Source organism: Meles meles, chromosome 6 (assembly GCF_922984935.1).
Source record: "Meles meles chromosome 6, mMelMel3.1 paternal haplotype, whole genome shotgun sequence".
Taxonomy (NCBI): Eukaryota; Metazoa; Chordata; class Mammalia; order Carnivora; family Mustelidae; genus Meles; species Meles meles.
The window spans coordinates 147,172,419-147,192,847 of record NC_060071.1 but is presented as its reverse complement, the minus strand read 5'-3'; the positions used below and the strand labels follow the sequence as shown (position 1 = coordinate 147,192,847).

Sequence of the window (20,429 nt, the reverse complement as noted above, 5' to 3'; positions counted from 1 at the left end):
GGGGCAAAGTCGATGGAAACGTCCAGAAAAGGATTCTCGGTTCCAGATGCCGTCAAGAAGATCCATGACGCATGGGAAGGGTCAGACTGTCCACAGGGGTTCGGAGGAAGTGGATTCCAGCCCTCGTGGGTGACGGTGAGGGTCCGAGTCTTGAGTGGGGGGAGTCCCTGCCGATGTGGTGGAAACAGCGAGAGAACCAGAGCCAGAAGCGGGGCCAGAAGACGGGACGGAACCGCCACAGTCTCCCGATCAATCTTGAAAGGCGGCGGCGAGGCTTCTTGTGGGCGAGCAGAGAAGCTGCGTTCCTGACCCCGAGACTGCTCCCGGGGAGAGGCCGTGCGGGCGGCTGAGATGACAGGGGACCTAGACTGTCCCGCACGCTGAGTCACAAAGCAGCGGCAGGGCTGGGGAGGGCCGACTCCCGTTTTGGAAGAAGTTCTCCTGCGGGTCAGATGCTGTCCAGCAGCGTCGCCTGCTACCGAGAATCGTTCGTGGAAGGAAGAGCCCGTCGGTGCCAAAACATCCTTCCTGTCTCGTGTTCAGAAACTGCTGTGGGCACCCCAGCCTCCAGCCCCCGCCACTGGTCAGCAGCCGGCGCCGTGGGGGCCGGACCCTGCTCCAGCGAAGACTGGACGGGCTGGGAGCCCAGATGGCGGTGAGCGTGGTTAGCAAGGAGGAATTTTTTTAAAGATTTTATTTATTTATTTATTTATTTATTTGAGAGAGAAAGAGAATGTATGCAGGGGGAGCAGCAGAGGGAGAGGGAGAGGCAGGCCCCTCTTTAAGCAGAGAGCCCAAGCGGGGGCTCAGTCTCAGGACCCTTGAATCATGACCTGAGCCGAAGGCAGAAACTTAATGACTGAGCCCCCCAGGCACCCCAGCAATGAGGTATTTTTACAAGAAGGTAGGTACAGACTTTCTTTCTTTTTTTTAAAAATATTTTATTTATTTATTTGACAGACAGAGATCACAAGCAGGCAGAGAGGCAGACAGAGAGAGAGGAGGGGAAGCAGGCTCCCTGCTGAGCAGAGAGCCTGACGTGGGGCTCGATCCCAGGACCCTGGGATCACGTCCTGAGCCGAAGGCAGAGGCTTTAACCCACTGAGTCACCCAGGCGCCCCCAGACTTTCTTTAGACATAATCCTATTACACACATAATAGACTACAATAGAATTTAAACGTAACTTTTTTTTCCAGGAGACTTTGTTTTCTGATGCAGAAATGGTTTTTAGTTTTTAATGAACTTGTAAACGAAAAAGCTCCCATTTCAAAATAAAAACAAAATCCCAGACCACATAGGTATTCACCGTGATTCATTTATATAAGCAACATATATACATACTCAGTTCTAAGATGTTAACTAAATTTCTGTGACGAATATACTTCTTTAAAAATATCAAGAACAGGGGTGCCTGGGTGGCTCCCCAGGTTAAGCCTCCATCTTCGACTCAGGTCATGATCTCAGGGTCCTGGGATCGAGTCCCGCATCAGGCTCTCTGCTCAGTGGGGAGCCTGCTTCCCCCTCTCTCTGCCTGCATCTCTGCCTACTTGTGATCTCTGTCTGTCAAATAAATAAATTTTTTTTTTTTATATCAAGAACACTATAGGGGCACCTGGGTGGCTCAGTCTGTTGCGTGCCTGGCTCTTGATTCAGCTGAAGTCATGATCTCCATGTCATGAGATCAAGTCCCAAGTCAGACTCTGCAGTCAATATGGAGTCTGCTTAAGATTCTCTCTCTCCCTCTCCCTTTGCCTTTCTTACCTTGGCTCATTCTCTCTCTCTCAAAACAAACAAACAGACCAAAAAACCAAAGAATATTATAGAATTAATACAGAGTCCTAAGGATAGTCTAGTCACCACTACATTTCTTTTTTTAAAATTTTATTTATTTTTTCTTTCTTCATCATTTTATTTTTTTATTTCTTTTTTTGGTGGGGGGAATCCACAAAAAACGTATCTATATTTTTATACTGGGGGGAGGGAGTAGAAAAGAAAGCCCCCACCCTGGTCCTACCCAGTGGCAACTTCTTGCCCCAGAGGGTTAAGGAAGATTCTGAGGAAATAAAATTGTCTGGAAAAATCAAGTGCAGCTACTTTGAATGTCGTGGGTAGAGGGACAGAGGGGAGCGTGAAGCCCCTTCACACCCGCCATCTTGCCTCAGATCATGTACCACAACTCAGGGGTGGGGAAAGCGCCACTGCTACTCCTGCTTCTTGGGATTGTTGGTGGCCTCACAGTGACAGAGAAGGACAAGCAGGAAGAGGGACACCCAGCACGTTGGCAATGATGGCAAGCCGCACGTTTTCATCATCCTGAACAGCTGGTCTCACTCCCTCATTTTATGTTTTTGTTTTCATGATGGTAATTGCACAATAAGCACATCCCCCATCCCCTAGATTTCCCCCAGACCCCCCGTCTCCCCTCTGGTGACCATCAGTGCGTTCTCTCCAGTGAAGAGTCTGTTAATTGGTTTGTTTCTTTCTCTGTGTGATTTTTTTTCCTTTGCTCCTTTGTTTCTCAAATTCCACACACGACTGAGAGCGTATGGTATTTGTCGTTCTCTGACTCACATCTTGTTTAGCAAGGTACTCTCGGGCGCCACTCATGTCACTGCAAATGCCAGGGTTTCCTTCTTTTTTACGGCTGAATGGTATTCCATTACAGATACACAGCACTTCTCTATCCAGTCATCTATCCACGGACACTTGGGCGACTACCATCATTTGGCGATTGTAAATAAGGCTGCTGTAAGCATAAGGGTACATGTATCCTTTGAATTAGTGGGGTTTTTGGTATGCTGGGGTGAATACCCAGTAGTGTGATTGCTGGGTCATAGGGTAGCTCTATTTTTACCTTTTTGAGGAACGTCCAGACTGTTCTCCAATGTGGCTGCCCCAGCTTGCGTTCCCACCCATGGTGCGAGAGGGGTCCCCTTTGTCCACGTCCTCCCCGACACCTGCTGTTTCCCGTGTTGTTGATTTCAGCCGTTCTGACTGGCATGAGGTGGGATCTCACTGTGGTTTTGGTTTGCATTTCCCGGATGATGAGTGACATTGAGCATCTTTTCATGTGTCTGTTGGCCAGCTGGATGTCTTGTTTGGACAAATGTCTGTTCCTGTGTTCTGCCCATTTTTAAATGGACTATTTGTTTTTTTGGATGTGGAGTTGTGTCTGTTCTTTATGTATTTTGGTTACTAACCCTTTATCAGATATGTCATTTACAAATATCTCTTCCCATTCTGTCAGTTGCCTTTTAGGTTTTGTTGATTGTTTCCTTTGTGTGCAGAAGCTTTTTTTCCGACGTAGTCCCAATAGTTTATTTTGGCTTTTATTTCCTTTGCCTCAGGAGACAAAACTAGAAAAATGTTGCTTCAACTGATGTCAGAGAGATTACTGCCTGTGTTCTTTCCATGGATTTTTATAGTTTCAGGTCTCACACATAGGTCTTACATCCATTTTGAGTCTGTTTTTGTGTGTGGTGTAAGGAAATGGTCCAGTTTCATTCTTCTGCATGTGGCTGTCCAGTTTTACCAACACCGTTTGTTGAAGAGACGGTCTTTTTCCCACGGGATATTCCTTCCTGCTTTGTCAAAGATTAATTGACCATATAGTTGTGGGTTTATTTCTGGGTTTTCTGTTCAATCTAATTGAGCTGTGTGTCTGTTTTTATTCCGGCACCATACTGTTTTAATTACTACCACTTTGTAATGTAACCTGGAGTCTGAATTGTGACTCCTACCTCCACTTTTGTTTTTCAAGACTGCGTTAGCTATTCGAGCTCTTTTGTGGTTCCTTACAAATTTATCTTTAGATTTACTTATTTATTTTCAAGATTTTATTTATTTATTTGACAGAGAGAGAGAGAGAGACAGCAAGAGTAGTAACACAAGCAGGGGGAGCGGGAGAGGGAGAAGCAGGCTTCCCGCCAAGCAGGAAGCCCAACTCGGGTCTCAATCCCAGGACCCTGGGATCATGACCTGAGCCAAAGGCAGACGCTTAAGCAACTGAGCCCCCAGGACCCCCTATTTTCAGATTTATTTATTTTGAGAGAGAGCGCATGCAGAGGGAATAGCAGAGGGAGGGGAGAAAGCAGAGAAGCCAGACCCCCTGCTGAGTGCAGAGCTTGCCGTGGGGCTCGATCTCACAACCCTGAGATCAGGACCAGAGTGGAAATCGAGAGTTGGACACTTAACTGGCTATGCCACCCAGGCGCCCCTCCTACACATTTTAGGATTGTTTGTTCTAGTTCTGTTGGCATTTTGACAAGGAGTTGCATGATATACTTGCCTCCTTGCGGAAAAATCCAACCGATGAGTATCAGGACACCGTGACGAATGAGGCTCCGGGTCCCAGACACTTCATACCACATTTCTCACTGTGTTTGGGGAGAAGCTAAATGGCACAGATCGGAACACATCCTCAGAGATGCCTTTGCTGGCTTCAGTGGAAAAGCAACTGGCCCCATCCAGGAAGAGCAGTGGGACGCTGAGTTACAGACGAGCGGGTGGAGGAGCTGGACAGAAAGCGGAGTCACCGTTCCATCCAGGGCACACACACTCTTACACGTGGAGCAAGAGACAAAGATGGCCAAAAAGGGCTTCGGTGCCCGCCACGTGTTCCTTGTTGCCACTCTGGACATTTCTGAGACTGTCAGAGCCCATTGCATGCCCTTAGCTTTGCAGCTTTTGTCTTTCGGTTGTTTCTTCTCATCCATGTCGGGCACACGCGTACCTATAATCAGACGGGACCTGGGACTTTTTATGGTTTCCAGACTAGAAAAGAGGGCAATTTAACTTACCAGTTCTCCCCCCATCTCAAATAACTGCAGGCTACCTACAGTCAGCATATTTTTTCGGAGAAAGTTATTGACTTCAGTTTTTTCTGAATCATAATTAAACTTGAGGATAAAAAAAAAATGTAACAGGAAACCGAAAAATACATTGATGGGTTTAATGCAGCATTTGCCTTATTGTGGTGGTCTGGAACCAAGCCCACAGTGTCTCTGAGGTGTGGCCACATATCCAAAAGGGATAAGATCACCATCTCGAAGCGACACACACATTCCCGTGTTCACTGCAGATTTACAGTAAGAAAAACATGGAAAGAACCTAAGTGTCCACAATGGGTGGGCAGAGGAGGAAAATGGACATAGAGAGATAGATGGAGAGATACACAATAAAGTCACAATGGGGTGTTAATCAGCCATAAAGAGGAGGGAAGTCATTTGTGAAAACACGGATGAGTCCTGAGGGCGTGAGTCCAAGCGAAAGAAGAGAAAGACAAAGGCCATATGATCTGACGAAGCTGAACTCCTAGAAATAGAGAGCAGGTTGGTGATACCAGAGGTGCGGGTCGGGGAACAGGGAGATGCTGGTCGAGGGGCACAAAGCACTAGTTATCAGCGGTTAAGTCCAGGAGCCCTGTGCAGTGTAGTGACTAGTGGAGACAATACTGAATCGTCCCCCTGCAAGTCACCTGGAGAGTGGATCTGAACTGTTGTCCCCACTACAACCATAGGGTCATGATGGGAAGTGATGGGTGTGTCAACCAACCTCACGGCAGTGATTATTTTGCAATATACACGCACATCACGTCATCACGTCGGACGCCTGCAACCGGCACACCGTTGTGTGTATGTTGCAGCTGAGCAGACTTGGAGCTGAGGCACTCAACGTGGCCCTGCCGTGGTTTCGTCCCTGCTCCATCAACCTGGACCAGGGTTTCTCTACCTGGGCACAATCTTCATTTGGGGCCAAATAATTCTTTGTTAAGGGGATTGTCTCGTCTTTGTCGGCTGGGTGGCAGCATCATTGGTCTCTACCCATCGGGGGCCAGTCACCCCCCGTCCAGCCTTGACAGCAAAAAAAAGACTCCACACATTGTCAGGTGTCTCCTGAGGGACAAAGTTGTCCTCAAGGGAGGACTTGAGGCTCATGAATCTTTTGTCTTAATTTCCACATTTGTAAATAAGCAGATGAGGCTAGAGATTAGATTCCTACCAAGCTGCCATTCGGGCGGGCATCTGTCTGTCTGTCCCCTCTTTAGGAAACCAGTGCTGTGTGTCTGTCCTGTGCGATTTTTACTCATACGGTTTTCTGCTTAATACCTGATGGCGCAGCTTGACCCTTCACTGTTTCTTCTCGTGGTTCTTGTTCCCACTTCTTCATTTTTGAATCAACTCTAGGCCCCGTAGTATCTAGTGATCGAATACCAATAAATAACGTTAAACTTATAAATTAATTTGGGGGATCATTAGCATCTTTATAACATCGGGGTCTTACGTCATTACGATTTTTGGACATGCTATTGGTATTCAGGCTTTTGGATAAGAAGGGGACGTGCGCCATCTTGCTAACTTTCATGTTCACTTTCAGTCATTCTCTTGAGTTTTTGTGTCGGACAATAATATCATTCTTCAATCATCATGTGATCTCCTTTCCAGACCTCAGGCTTGTTGGTTTTTCTTATCTATTGCGTGGGCTAGAAGTTCTAGAACAACAGTGGAAGGAACTGCTCTCCTTATCGGCTTGCTGTGGACTGAATGCATCCCCCTCTCCGCCGCCGCCCCACAGGGCTCATATGTTGAACCTTAAGCTCCCGGTGTGACGGTACTTGCAGTTGGGGCTTTGGGGAGGTCACGAGTCTCCCAGGATGGGACTTGTGCCCTTGTAAGAAGCCAGCAGAGAGTGCAAGTTCTGTCTCTCTCTCTTCCTCATAAGGACACAGCAAGATGGCGGCCATCTGCAAGCCAGGCAGAGGGCCTTCAACTAGAACGTGTCTGCCCACCACTGTGAGAGAGAAGTGTCCGTCATAGAAGCCCCAGGGCTATGGCATTTTGGTCTAGTTGTCAGAGCCGACGGAGGCGCTGCTCGTTGCAGATGCGGGGGGAGGTAGGTGGCTCAGGGACAGAGCCATGTGCAAAGCCAGGCCTCACTGACTCTAGAGCCAGAGGCCTTCGCTGCTGGGCATAAGACACGGCCTCACCTGCCCTTGGCTTTACGCACCCGTAAGATAGTAAACATTGCTGGAGACAGACATTCTTCGTGCCGTTAAGGATACACGCACTCTTTCCCAGTTTGCTTAGATGTTTTTTAAAAAATCGGGAGTGCATACCCTCTCCTTCCTTCTGGCACCAATTCCTTTGACTTGGTATTTTTTTTTATCTTTTGACTTATTTGGGGGGCGGAAATTTAGTCCGTCCTTACGTTTGTGTCTTCGCTGGTCCCAGCACAGCAACGCCTGGGGCCACCCTGGCTTCAGGACAGAGCCCTCGGCAGTCCCGAAGTTGCTGGGAGCTCCCGACCCAGCGAGGGGGCGGTTGGCTCTCCGCCTCCTCCCTGCTGTGCACAACCGAGGGTCTCGGATGGGAAAGGTGGGGTGAATGTTTTCCTCTTCAGCAGCGGGAGAGAGTGGCTAAAGGGAAGAAAGCCACAGACGCTCGCGTCAGAAGCGCGGAGGGGTCCGTAGCTGGCTGAGCGGACGGCCCCAGATCCACGGGCTGTCACCGAACAGGGCTCCATCCTGAAGGGGCTCCGTGCTGGGGGCCGCCTTCTCTCCGTTCCCTGTCCAGCTGCACCTCATGTCCTCCCGGGAAGTCGGTCCACCTGCTGCCCACGGCAGCGCTCGTCTCTTCCTGAACTTGGAGTTCACTGGCTATTTTCCTGGGCTGGCTCTGCACTGGGGGCACCATGGGTCCCCCCTCACAACCACAGCCTCTCCTGATGTGTGTCACCCACGCTGACCCCAGCTGCCCCACGGTTGGGCCTTCCCCCTTCTGGGGTCCTCCTCACACCACCCCCCCCCCCACACCACCCCAGCACCCATTCCCAAGGTCAGACTCCTCTTTTCAGCCCTGATCAATCAGCCACGAATCATCCATCTGGCTTTCTCCGGGCCGGGTCACCTGTGATCTGCCACGGTTTCCTCCCTCCTGGGGCCTCTCCAGGGTTCACGGCCTATGAATCTGTTTATTAATATTAAATTATATTTGCTTTCCCAGAAAATGCTCTACTTGGTCACGATTTTTTTTTTTTTTTTTAATGTTTGCCTGCTTCTGTTATTTCGCTGAGGACGTTCGTCTCTCTGTTTGGGAGTGAGGACAGTGGCTTTCCTCTCCTTCCATTGACTTTGTCAGGTTTGAGCACTGGGGTTCACGTAACTTAGAAAAAGAATTGAAAAGGGGCGCCTGGGTGGCTCCGTGGGTTAAGCCTCTGCCTTCGGCTCAGGTCATGATCTCAGGGTCCTGGGATCGAGCCCCGCATCGGGCTCTCTGCTCTGTGGGGAGCCTGCTTCTCCCTCTCCCACTCCCCCTGCTTGTGTTCTCTCTCTCACTGTGTCTCTGTCTGTCAGATAAAGAAATAAAATCTTTCAAAGAGAGAGAGAGAATTGGGACGTCTGCATCTTTTCTTCCTCATTGCTCTGGAGCTGTGCCTCTGCTCAGGCACCGCCTTCTGTCAAAGGAACAAAGGTTCTGGTCCCCGAGTCGGGCAACACACAGCGGGTCCACCTTGGGGGGTCTCCTCCAGGTAACTGGCCTTCCCTGCTGGCCACATTTTGTTATTTCTCCCGGAAAAGTCATCCCTTTCTTAGAAGTTTCTACGTTTGTTACCTCAGCCTCATTATCTTCTTTTCTTACACTTTGCAGAATAGCCTCCATGTCTGGGGTTGTAACCCCCTGTCTGTCCCTCTCATGTGTCCCCGGCCTTGACGGGACCCCCACACGCCAGCTGAGAGCAGAGCAGCACGGAAGGGAGAGGTGGTGGGATTGGAGGAGGGAGGTGGCTCCGGGACACCCGGATCCAGGCTGGACAGCCGGGTGGGCCGTGGCGGTGGCCTGGCCGAGGAGAGCCCTGGAGGGCAGGGACAGGCAGTGGGAGGAAGTAGGGGAAGGGACCCTGCCGCAGGGTGGCCTCTTGGGCCGGCAGGGATAAGGGACGGGACTGCAGCCCCTGTGTCCAGGAGGAAGGGTCCAGGGGACCCCTGTCGGGGGGGGTTGGGCAGGCATGAGCAGTGCAAGCTCTCCACGGGGGCTCAAGAGGGCGGCTTCGGTGAGCTGAGTGAGCAAGCCTGTGGCCCGTGGCCAGGGTGGCAAGTCAGGCAGGTCCCTCCCTCCCAGCCCATGCCCGGGAGTCTAAACGGGGCTTGTATAATGATGGGCCTCTGAGTCCCCCTCCCTATCAAACAAACTCCAATGCCAATGTCACTAAGTTCCAGAAGGACCAGAACAGCGTGACATTCTGGGACCCCTCCCCGGGAGCTCTGGGCTGGAACCTGGTGTGTGGGAGAGCCCACCCTCGCCTCTGGCCCGCTTGTGTGTGGAACCCCTTGTCCCTCCCCCCTCCCCCTGGAGCCCCAGCTCCCTCTGCGCCGCACACCCACCGCCACTGTGGTAATCAGACCCAAGGAAGAGCAGGGGCCGACTGGGCAGGAAATAGCCATGCTCCAGGCACCCAGAGTGTGTCTGGAAGGGGCGGGGGGGGGGGGTGTTCAGCCCTTAGCCTATCATCTCCTTGCCTCGTGGGAAGGGCCAGCCCAGCCCGGCCCCAGCAGGGCCCTCCAAAGCATGGGCCCCTGACCCCGCTTGCTCGGGGCCAAGGCCGCCAGCGGGAAGGGACCTCGGTAGCCCCGCGCACAACAAATCAAAGAAACACACCAATAGCCCTTGGGTTTTGTTTATTTTTCAATAAACAAAATTTTTTGCTTGTCTGGGTTAAGGAAACGGGAAAGCTAAAAAGAGCGTCATTGACATTTTTGAGATGTTTTGGTTACAGAAAAGATCATCACGCCTCCTCCTCTCTCAATTTTGGGACCGAATGGTGGTCACGTCTTCGACAGCTGTCTTTGAGCTTCTCCGTTTGTTTCGTAAACTACACGCTACTCCAAACACACGCGAGGTGCGCTTGGGCAGCCAAAGATCCCCACACTCTCAGCAGAATCTGGTTACCCCATAGAGGATGGAATGGACCATTTCTGCATGACGTGAAGACCGTGTCGAGGCTGCGGACACTGTTCTGATTTCGCGGGATGCGTGCGAGTGGGCGTGGTGGAATTTGGGTGGGGTGGCCTCGTCGCGTGCTGGTAAGAGATAATTTGTCACGTGGGAAGGTAAGATGGTCAGGCTGTAAGGGCGTCTGGTCAGGACTCCCCTGCTCCCACGGCATTTTACCTGCACTGCTTGGCTTCCTGGGGACACGGGCGTGTCCGCTCCCCCCCAGACTGCCCTCATCCTGCGAGCCGCACAGCTCCCGGCACGCTGCCTTGCACGCAGCAGGTGCTGGAAATGCTTCCTGATCGAATGAATGGAGGATGAGTCGGTGGATGGATGGGGAGGGGGTCAAGGAGCGACACTGGGATGCTCTCCCTCGTCGTCGGTGGGGAGGGGATGTGGGGGGGAGACGGGCTGCTCTTGACAGCGCGGAGATGGAAAGAGTGGAACGAGAATCGAATCAGTTGGGCCAATCTCAGAATTTCGTGTTTGGGGACACTGGGTCCGAACAGTTAGCAGACTCGGTCCAGGTCTCACGCGAGAGAGGCCGGGCGGGGGTGCCAGGCCACCCGCCTGGCCCTGCCAACGGTTCTTTTTTTTTTTTTTCTGTCTTTTAAAATTTTTTCTCTCTCAAACCGAACTCAGGATGAGACGAGACGATGACTGAATGACATGGGGGAGAAGCGACGTGGGGCGGGTGCTCTCCGAGTCCAGGGGTGGGATAGCAGGGTGCGAGGGGAGGAAGGGGAGGGGCACGGGAGCTTGGGGTGCGGTGGGAGGCGGTGGTCCAGGGCCAGGGTGACGGGGTCTTGGGATGGAGGATAAAGTGCCTGGAGGCAGGCGGGTGAGGAAGGGACTTGGGCAAGAGCTGTGGGGGTGGGAGGGCTTGGGGACTGGGAGTGATGGGGACAGGGGCGTGGGTGGGGCACGGAGAGCTGGAGGAGAGGACAGTCATGCTCTGACTCAGGATGATGAGGGACGGGGGCAGCGGTTGGTGGCTGAAGGTGACGATCAATGGTTGTACGGTGACAGTGACGCATGTCCGTGTGCGTGTGGGGATGACTTGAATGACCAGGAAGATGGTGATGATGATTTGGAAATAAATACTCGGAGCAAGGTAAACTCGGCAGGTCATACTCAACAAAGCTAAGAGTATAGCTTCCTATCCAAATAATTTAAGAAGCAAAATATTTCTCACTGGTACCCAAGAGCTGTTTAGCTGCCCAACCCCAAAGCGTTGGAAAGCTAAACAGAGCTCTGTCCCATTTCTTTCTATTTTTGCAAAAAAGATAGATGCTCTTTTTTTAAAAAAAAAGTCAAATTTATAATTCAGAAGCTGGCTAGGTCTTCCGGGATCTGAGGGTTATTAACTCAGCAACACAAATTAAATCCACAGCTGTGTAGACCAAGGTCTGGGACCCGGGGCCACAGAACTAGGAGACGCCCCACGAGCCACAGTTTCCCACTAAACCCTGTGCAAACCTTGGTGAGGGTGTGTTGCTGCTCAGATATCGCCATAGGGCACTTGCGGTTCAAGGGGCGTTTAAATTTCAAGGGACATCGCTAACCTACAGGGTAGGCAGGTAAAGTGCTCAGGATTTAAGGGTGGCTGGGGGTTGCCCAAGCGGCAACGCCAGGCTGCACTTTGTGACTCAAAGGGGGCTGATGGCTTCCAGACCGAAAGCGAGCCAGGAGCCTCCCCACTTTGAGAGAGGCAGCAAGGAGCGATCTCAAAACGTCAAGTGTGCCTCCAGGATAGGCCAAACCTGTGGGTCCCGGGACGAGACCCCGTCGTCATCAGATCCTCATTTTTAAGGTCAGGACCTGTTTTGGTTCAAACCCCTTCGTTCCTCGTTCAGACTTTTAGAGCCAGAGAGAACTCGGATGGTCACTGCGTTCCAGCCCCCTCCCTCGAGGGGTGGGGGAGGGAAGAGGTGGGCCCGGGGTGGGGACGGGCGGGGGAGCTCGCCAAGGATCACACAGCGAGTCAGTGGCAGGGCTGGGACCAGGTCCCGGCCCCCCCCAGCAGCCAACCCGGGGCGCTCTCTCTGCCTGACACACGGCCGCTGCACTCTGCAAAATCTCAACTCAGTCGGAAAGATCTAAAGGTTGCGGTGTTTGTTGGACTTGATGTGAGTGCGCGTTGGACGTGGCGTGTGAGGACTAACGAACGAAGAGAACGAAGAGATTTTTCGCCTTTGTCACAGTGGGTGGTCATGCACAGCACTCGTAATGGTTTCACGAGGACCGTGGCCGAGACCCTTTCGGGGAGGGGTGTCGGCGCCGGGTCCCGGCTTCGTTGCCTTGTTTTTTTTTGGTCTTTTTGATTTTAAGTTAAAGTTTAGAATAACATACTTATATCTTTTACTCGTTTAAAGATGAAATTCTTATTATTGTTTTTTGATCATGCATTAAGAGAGAGAGGAAGAGGACGCTCTGGGCGCGCGGCATTTGTCACAGAGCAACACAAAGGTAAGACAGGCAAGCGTAGCGTTCACCAGCTTCGACACAAAATAGAGCAAATTCCACCACAAAGAGGAGAACAGACCGCATAGGGTGAGCTCTGCGGGACCCCGAGAACAGAGAGGGGCCGGCGGGGAAGCTGCTTAGATGTCGTCTTCGCCGGCCTCCTTGGTGAAGGTGGCCATGTCGATCTTCTCGGGGAAGATGATGTTGACCGCGAGGTCCTCGCCGCTGTTGTAGCGAAGCAGCAGGCTCCTCTTCTGCCGCAGCCGCCGGCTGTAGCGCAGGTTGGACACCCAGGCCTCACACTTGTTGAGGAAGACGATGCCCACGGTGCCCAGCACCACCAGACTGGTCAGCACGCCCAGGATGGTGAAGCAGATGGCCTGGCCCTCGGAGAGGAGGGGAGTGTTCTTGTTGAGCTCCTTCATGGACACCTTGAGGATGCGGTGCTCGGGCTGGGGCACCGGCAGCTCGTGCACCCCGGGGGTCAGGCGGTAAGTGAGCCCGTACCCGCTGGGCAGACGGGTGACCTGCTGGGGGCTCGGGGCGCGCTTCCGGCCACAGAGGGGGCCCGTGAACTCGGGCTTGCACACACACTCGTATCTCACCTGGGTGTGCTGCAAGCAGGTGCCCCCATTGAGGCACGGGTCGGAGGCGCAGTTCCCCACCGGCCGGCTGCAGGTCTTGTCCACGAAGCCGGTGGGGCATCGGCAGCGGAAGTCGCCCCCGATGTCGGTGCAGATGCCCTGGTTCTCGCACGGGTTGGGGGTGCAGCTGTTGGCCACGATCTCGCAGAAATTGCCGGAGAAGCCAGGGGGGCACAGGCAGGAGGCATGGGAGGCCCGGCCCTCATCATCCACGCAGGTGCCTCCGTGCTGACAGGGGGAGCTGCAACACAACAGGGGGGACATGGTAAAGGGCCCTCGGGAGCTGGACTAGGACAGTGGTGCCAGGAGCCGACCAGGGAGACGCCAGGCGCTGCCATGCCTGCCCGCGAGGGGCTCTTGGGCGGTCCGAGCTGGACGCGCACAGGTGCACGCCTCACCCTCCCTCCAGCTGCCAGCCTGCAAGGCGCCTGCCCTCCCCTGCGGGTGCCCGTCTCCTCTCCCACCTCTTATGTCCTCTCTCTGACCGGAAGCCTGACGGTGAGTCCCTGGACAGGTGGGGAAACTGAGGCCGAGAGGCGAAGTTACTGATGGGGTAACTGATGGGCTGGAGTGAGCCCCCTCCCTTAGCTCCATCCCTGGGCTGCTGGGCAGGGGTGGGGGGTGAGGGGGGCCTCAGTCCCCCGCACTCTCCACCGTTCCCCGAGCCACACCACCACCCTGATTGTGGTCCTATTGTCGTTTTCTGCGGAGAGAGCCTGCAGACTATTGTACGGGAAGCCCTTGGGGACACTCGGAGTGAAAGAAAGCCTCGGTCTGTCTGCTGGCCCGGGCCGGCGTCTGTGCCTGGCGGTTTAATAGTGGGCCATTCACCCAAGTGCGGCATGCAGACCAGACCGGGGCTGTTTGCTTAGAGCGGAGCACAGGAGCATTTAATTTAAGTGCTTTTAAAGGAGCAGACCCTTTGTCATCTGATAAATACCAAAACGGGGGAAGAAAGGAGCTGTAAGCCCGAGAAATCAGCATTGTCACTTGTGGGGGGAGGGTCTGTAGGGAGCTGGGCTCTGAAGGAACTTCAAGGACCCCCGGGCTCTATTTTGACAGACTGGTTCAAGTTGGTTGGGGAGAAAAGCAAAATATTTTAAAGGTTCCGCTCCGTATTTTCCCATCCCACAAATAAGCAGACGCGGACTTCGGGTGTGACCCCCTGTCCTCTGACCCCCTCTGAACACTGATCTTTACAGGCTGCACAAATGCATGTTTGTGGCCTCTGCCGGCTCCGGGGTCCTCCACAGCCCCCTGGAATGTCAGGTCAAGATAAGCTGCTTCTGCCTGGTAGTGGCTGTCCCCCCCCCCCCACACCCACAGCTCCCGGCCCCAGACCGGCTCCACCTAAGCCCCAGCAGACTGCTGGGTGGGCTCCATCTGCTGAACAGATAAGGGCAGGAAATGGCTTGGGGACTAGAAAGCAAGCGGCCCTTCTTGCCTGGGTGCCCACTGCTCAGAAGTCCTAGAGCCCCAGCCCCACTGAGGGCAACTGAGAGCCGAACACCCCCTCCAGCCCTCACCCCCCACCGACCCCGCTGGCCAAAGACCCCCCTCTCCTCTGCCTATCAGGTCCCCTCAAGACAGCCCCGAAAACTCAGCTGCAGAGTCTGTCAGTTCCCCCCAAAACCACCCCCTAAAACGCAGTGAGTGGGTTTCATGAAAAGTCTCGGCCCCCCGGGGCTGCCCTTACAACACCGTGTGGCTGCCTGCTCCAGTCGGCCGCCCCAGCCACCGTCACGCACGCGCATTGGGACTTGGGGACATGGAAGGAATACGAAATCACCTTCAGGGTCACTTCGGCAATGATGGAAATGACACACTGCCCCATGAGTCCCCATGCGGGACGGCCCCCCACGGGGCTGCAGGACGGGCACTTACTCCTCCTTTGTGGGGCGACAGGTCCAACCGGGCTGGGCTGAAAGGGTCTTTAGGGGTGTGAAGCTGGAATCAAAGCAGGCATTCATCAGATCACAGAGTCGGAAAGAATATTTACCCATTGATCACGCAGGGCCCGTCCTTCTTCTGACAGTCCTTTCCCGAGAATCCAGGGGCGCAGGAGCACTCATACTGGCCGGAATCGAGGTTCGCACAGGTTCCATTGTTGGCGCAGGGGGTCGAGGCGCAAGCCCGCACATCTGAGGTGGGGAGGGAAAAGCAGACTTTGTCACCCCCTCCTGCAGGGACGGAGAGGGGGACAGGCTGGAAGGAGGGCTTTCTGGGTGGGGGGGACAGAGCCCTCCAGCTGGTCAGCGAGGGTGGGGGGACCCGACAGGAGCCACCTCGGTGTTTGTGTTTGTGGCCGCCGCCAACGGTCACCAAACGAGGTCCTGAGGAAGAGGGTGTAGTGACCCCCCGAGACTCTGCAGTGGTTTAAGCAGCTCAGGGAGCTGAAGGGGTTCCCTTGGGGTAGGTCACGGGGATAGAAAGTCACGGCTGCTCACTGCTCCTCAACCCAGGACAGCTGTCCCTTTTCCTGGCACCAGGTCACCTCTCTGGTCCAGCCACATGACTTTCACTGCAGACCCCTTCCCTCCCCGCACAACACGACGTGTGCCAGGCCAAGGCTCCCCGGGGCCTGCCTCCCCAGACCAATTTTCATGTCCAGCTTCTCCTGTTGGGGGGGGGGGCGGGTTGGTCCCTGCCATTCAGGGCAATCGTGCAGCCCAGCTGTTAGAAACACCAGCTGCCCTTCACACTTCGCCATCACGGAGGGCGGCTGGGGGGGTGGGGATTCGGGGCGGTGGGGGACGGAGACGGGGTGGGGGGTGGGGAAGACTCCTGCCGGGAATCGAGAAACCTGATTTAGCCCCTGCAATGCCTCCCCCTCCTGGTGGTCGCTCTTCCTGCGCTCGGATCCGAGCGGAGGGGCTCCCGATGAAAAGGCTGTATCTTTTGAAGGCAGCGAAATTAGAAGTGTCTGAGTGCTCTCCCGTCCGTGTGGGTTTCCATGAGCACTGCTACATTTCTGCGGCCTTTTTACACCTCCCGTCACGCACGCACCCTTCATTATGTGGGGCCTGGTGAGCCAGGGACCGCAGAACAAAGGGGCTTGGGTCAGGGGCTCTCTGCCAGTGCAGACCCCGGCCCCCAGGCAGGGTGGGGAGGGACCTTTTTGAAGACTGGCCTCAGGGTTCATCTCCTCCGAACTCTGTGCCTCGCTTTCCCCACTGACAAAAGGAGGGGCTCTCCCTGGTGGGCGTGGGGGGGTACGGGCGGGGAGGGGGAGGTCTTTTAGCTTTGGTTTCCTCCATTTGTTTGAGCTGCCCTGGGGCACTTGCCAAATACAAAAGCAGTTAAGTTAAGGCAGAGCAGGTGGAGGGTCCCCAGTGCTGAGGCCACACGTGTATGGACTCCCCCCCTCTTAAGGAGCCCCGCACCCTTGTGGAGGGAAGGCGGTGATCAGTCAACAGGGAACAGCCGGAATGTCATGCTGATGGCCTGTCCAGAGCCCACAAGGCATTCCCTGGGAGCCCGGCTGGGTGTAAGGGGACATCAAGAGAATTTATCATTACCATAACGGAAAGGTGCCAGCCCGGCTCACTGGACAAGCCTTGGCAGCAGGCTCCCAGTACTGGGCTCTCACAACCCCATTACTGGGAATCTCAAATTTGAGCTGAAGAGCTGGAGACCACCCCCCGCGTTGTCCAGCCACACAAGCAGAGGATGAGTCCACTCTTCCCAACTCCTGGGCCTCCAGCCGCAAAGTAGGGTAGATTAAGCCGCGGCAGGGGAGAAAGCCGCCAGGGGTCTCTGCCGGGGCAGCAGCTGCGACCCGGACACCCTCGGAGACCCAGAGAAAGGGAGAGAGCTGCTAATTACCCAGAGGGCTCTTTCCTTTGGACCCAGAGTCCCAGGCTGAGAGGCTTTGTCAACCCAGGGAGGAGGGAATGTTTTGTCTGGAAAACTCCCTGGGCAGGGAGGGGGCAATCCTGAACCAGATACCACGGAGGGTGGGCTCTAGGCTTAAAGTCCCAACCCCAAGAGGTAGCTTTTCTGGGATCCTGTGGGTCCCAAAGCAGCTCCAAGGGTGGGGGGGCGGCCAGCAAGGCTGCTGTTGTTCCCAGCATGAGTCACCTGTGCGGCCTTTAAGGACCTGAGACAACGTTGGGTGGGGGGGCTCGATTAGGAAAGCCTGCTGCCCTGGTGATGGGGGGTAGGGGTGGGTGGTCACAACACGCTCTTGCGTGGTCCTTAAGGGTGGGGATTACGAATGACCCCAGAGGAGATTTACCCCAGTTCGGGGACTAGGAGAAGGGATTTTAGCTGGCTTTTCTCCTGACACCTTCTTCTGTGTCCCTAAGCACAGCCTTTGACGTCCTCCAGCCTTGATTTCCCTATCGGTACCCCTCGTGCCCCGCTGAGGCTGGGGACCAACCGAAAGACAGAGGCCCCCTGTGGCGGTTGTCCTGCGCTGCTGGGAGTTTTTTTTCCGAGGACTCCCATTTGCCCAGGCTTCCGGGCAGGTCCTGCCAAATGAGAATGGCCTTCAATGGACATTTTGTAGCCTAAAAATGCAGTGACGGCCAACTCTCAATTTGCTTGGGGTAATGAAGGACAAAGATTGCATAAATTAATGCAATCAACAGATAACACCAATCTGTACTCTGACCGCATCTCAGCCTTGCCCTACCCCCAGCTTCCCCCTACACCTGAGCCAGGGACCACACCGGCCCTGCCCTGTCTGCAGGCCCTGACTCAGCGCCTGCTCCCCGCCCCCGCCCCCCAACCCCTTCGTTTGTTTGTTCATGTGTTTTTGCAGCCTCCTGTGTGAATTTCCCGGAGGCTTGGCTCTGTGACCCCCCTACCCCCGGTCCCTACCCCCTCGGAGCTTTAGTGACCCCAAGAGGTTACCCAGGCCTCTGCCCTTTCAGCTTTGTGTGGCGTGTGCTTAATGTCGTGCCTCTTTATTCAACAGGCAGCTCCCTGCCGGGGCCCCCCCAAAGGGCCTTCTCTGGGTGCTGGGGAGCAGAGGGGACCAAATTTAAGTCCACCTGTGAGGAGACTCTGGGCAGCAGCGGGAAGTATATAAGCAGATCATTACCATACAGAGCCCTGGGCTGTGGGAATGAGGCGGGAGGGGGAGGGGAGGCTGCCACGGGCTGCGAGGAGGTGGCTGGGCGCCCAGGGCAGGGATGGGGTGGGGTGCCAACCTATGTCGCAGAGGTTCCCGTCCCAGCCGTCGTCACAAATGCACTGCCAGGGTTCCACGCACAGTCCGTTAACACAGCCGGGAAAGGTCACGCACTGGTCACACAGGGGACCCTGCCAACCAGGCTGGCACCTGTGGGGGGGGGTGGAGATGGGCACATATGGGGGTGCAGGAATGCAGGGGGAGCTCAGGCTGCCTTCTGTGGAGCCAATTTCCCTTGGGGATATCTGTTTGGTACCATGCCAGCAGGTCCCAGGAAACAAACACCAGTCACCTGAACGGGACTCCGGGGTCCCTGAGAGCCCGGGGGTGGGGGGGAGCACTGCATCTTCGCAGTGGCCTGCACTGGTCTCAGCCTGCGAGTGGCTCTCTCAACACCCCCACTTCTGAGTCAGCAGAGGGGAGTCATGGCTGTCCCCTGCCCCCTGCCCTCTCCTCCCCCTCACTCCCCCCCCCACCAGTTTTCTGCGGGGGCGAGGAAGCAGTTTGCCGCAACCCAGCAACCAAGCCCCTCTCTTCCTGCCTGACACCCTGACTCCCCAGGATTCTGCCCTGACCACCTACGAGCTGCGTCAGAAGAACCACCCCATTACCTGCAAACATTGTCATCCTCGCAGAATCCATTTTGGGGGTGGCAGGCCGGGAAGCATTCAGCTCCTGAGGCACAAGAAACATTACACCATTCACCCCAAGAAGCCCCAGAGGCCAAGGCAAAGCCTGTCTTCTCCCCAACAGCCCACGGCTGACACCCTGGGGGGAGTCAAACACCCTCTCCGGTCCTAGCAGCCTGGCACACAGTAGGCATCTCACATCAGCCCACTCAGGGGGAAAAAAAATCTCTGCCATGTTCCTGGTTATCGAGTGACCACAGTAAACCACCTAGTTCCTAGGAGCAGCTTAGACACCTATTCCACCCCCCACCCCCCCAGAACATGAAACCTCAAATGCTAAGAGCAGGGATACGGAGACAGTGAATGGAAAGATTCTGACCCCTGGGCCCACAGCCAAGCCCTCACTCTTGCAAAGTGAGCCTAAAGTGGGGAGCAGGTTTGGAGTCATTCAGCTTCAGAAAAGGCCAGACAGTTTCACCTGGCAGCCTCGCAGGTGAGGCTTCAGGATTTTTCTTAAAGATTCATCCCCGCTAAACCAGGCGCGCAGGTCAAATTCCCCCAATTTCCCCCAACCCACACTGTTCCTATTAGAAAGACGCAAGGGTTTTTGCAAAACAGATTCTGCAATTCTGACACTGTTTAGAGACGCGGACACTTTCCTCCGTGCCTACTGTGTGCATTCCCTCCAACTAGCTCCCCAGCTTTCCAGACAGCCCCCCCATCCGCTCTGGTGCAGTGGGGGCGGGGGGCACTGCGGGAAGGGGCAACTCTCTCCCTGTCAGAGACAGATGGCCGCTGCAGACAGAAGTGTCGCAGCCCCTCACCGAGAGAAACGCCACGCAGGAGGGGCTCACGCGGGGCTCCTCGTTGGGAATTCGGGGCTGCGACGGCAAAGCCACCCCCCGCTGCCCCCACAGACCTGTTCCCAAACGCGCACGCAGCGACACCCCAAAGTTGCACCCCAGAGCATTTCCACACAGGGCTCCCGAGCATCACCTCGTTTCTCCATACCTCCTCTCTCCGCGCACCGACACCCCTGCGAGCGCCACTTCTGCGGGGCGGGAAGGGGCTGGGGAGGGGGTCCCACACTTCCCCTGCCCCACCCCTCCCGGGGACCCCATGGCCGGGGCTTTGGCATGCGAGGGTGGCGGGGAGGGCGAGGCAGCAGCGTGCGGGGCTTAGGGTTAGGCGGGACAGGCGTGAGTTGGGGCGCATGGGACGGGGCGCGCGGGGCACCCGGCGGCTGGGCGGGGGGCGTCGCAGGCTTCCCCAGAGGGGGCGCGAGCCAGGCCGCCGGGCGGGGGGGTGCGCTCACCATGGACACTGTGGCCGAAGGCCAGCAGGAGCAAGAGGACGGGCAGGAGGGCTGCGGTCGCGGTCATCGCGGGGCGGCCGGGGTCGCGGTCCCGGGAGCGGCGCGGGCGCGGGTCCGGCTCCGGGCGCCGCGCTGGGCTTCTGGTTGCGGACGCGGAAGGGGGCGCGGGCGCGCGGCGAGGGGAAAGCCAGGGCTGCACCGGGCTGCGCGCTGCGCTCTCCGCCGCCGCCGCCGAGCTGCCTCTGCCG

The 20,429-nt window shown here is 55.5% G+C and overlaps 1 protein-coding gene across 2 annotated transcripts; it reads right to left on the bottom strand.

The window, feature by feature from the left end:
- Positions 1-12,431: 12,431 nt before the first annotated feature.
- On the bottom strand, positions 12,432-20,378 carry DLK1 (delta like non-canonical Notch ligand 1). Of its 2 annotated transcripts, XM_046009537.1 has the most exons (6): positions 20,182-20,378; positions 18,849-18,912; positions 18,257-18,387; positions 15,100-15,241; positions 13,062-13,341; positions 12,432-12,836 (listed from the first exon to the last, which is right to left on the bottom strand). In XM_046009537.1, exons 1-6 carry the CDS (start codon positions 20,246-20,248, stop codon positions 12,594-12,596), a joined length of 927 nt encoding a protein of 308 aa, XP_045865493.1. In that variant the 5' UTR covers positions 20,249-20,378; the 3' UTR covers positions 12,432-12,593. The 2 variants fall into 2 exon arrangements, with proteins under 2 accessions (XP_045865493.1, XP_045865492.1); XM_046009536.1 differs by having other exon boundaries at positions 12,432-13,341.
- Positions 20,379-20,429: the final 51 nt, after the last annotated feature.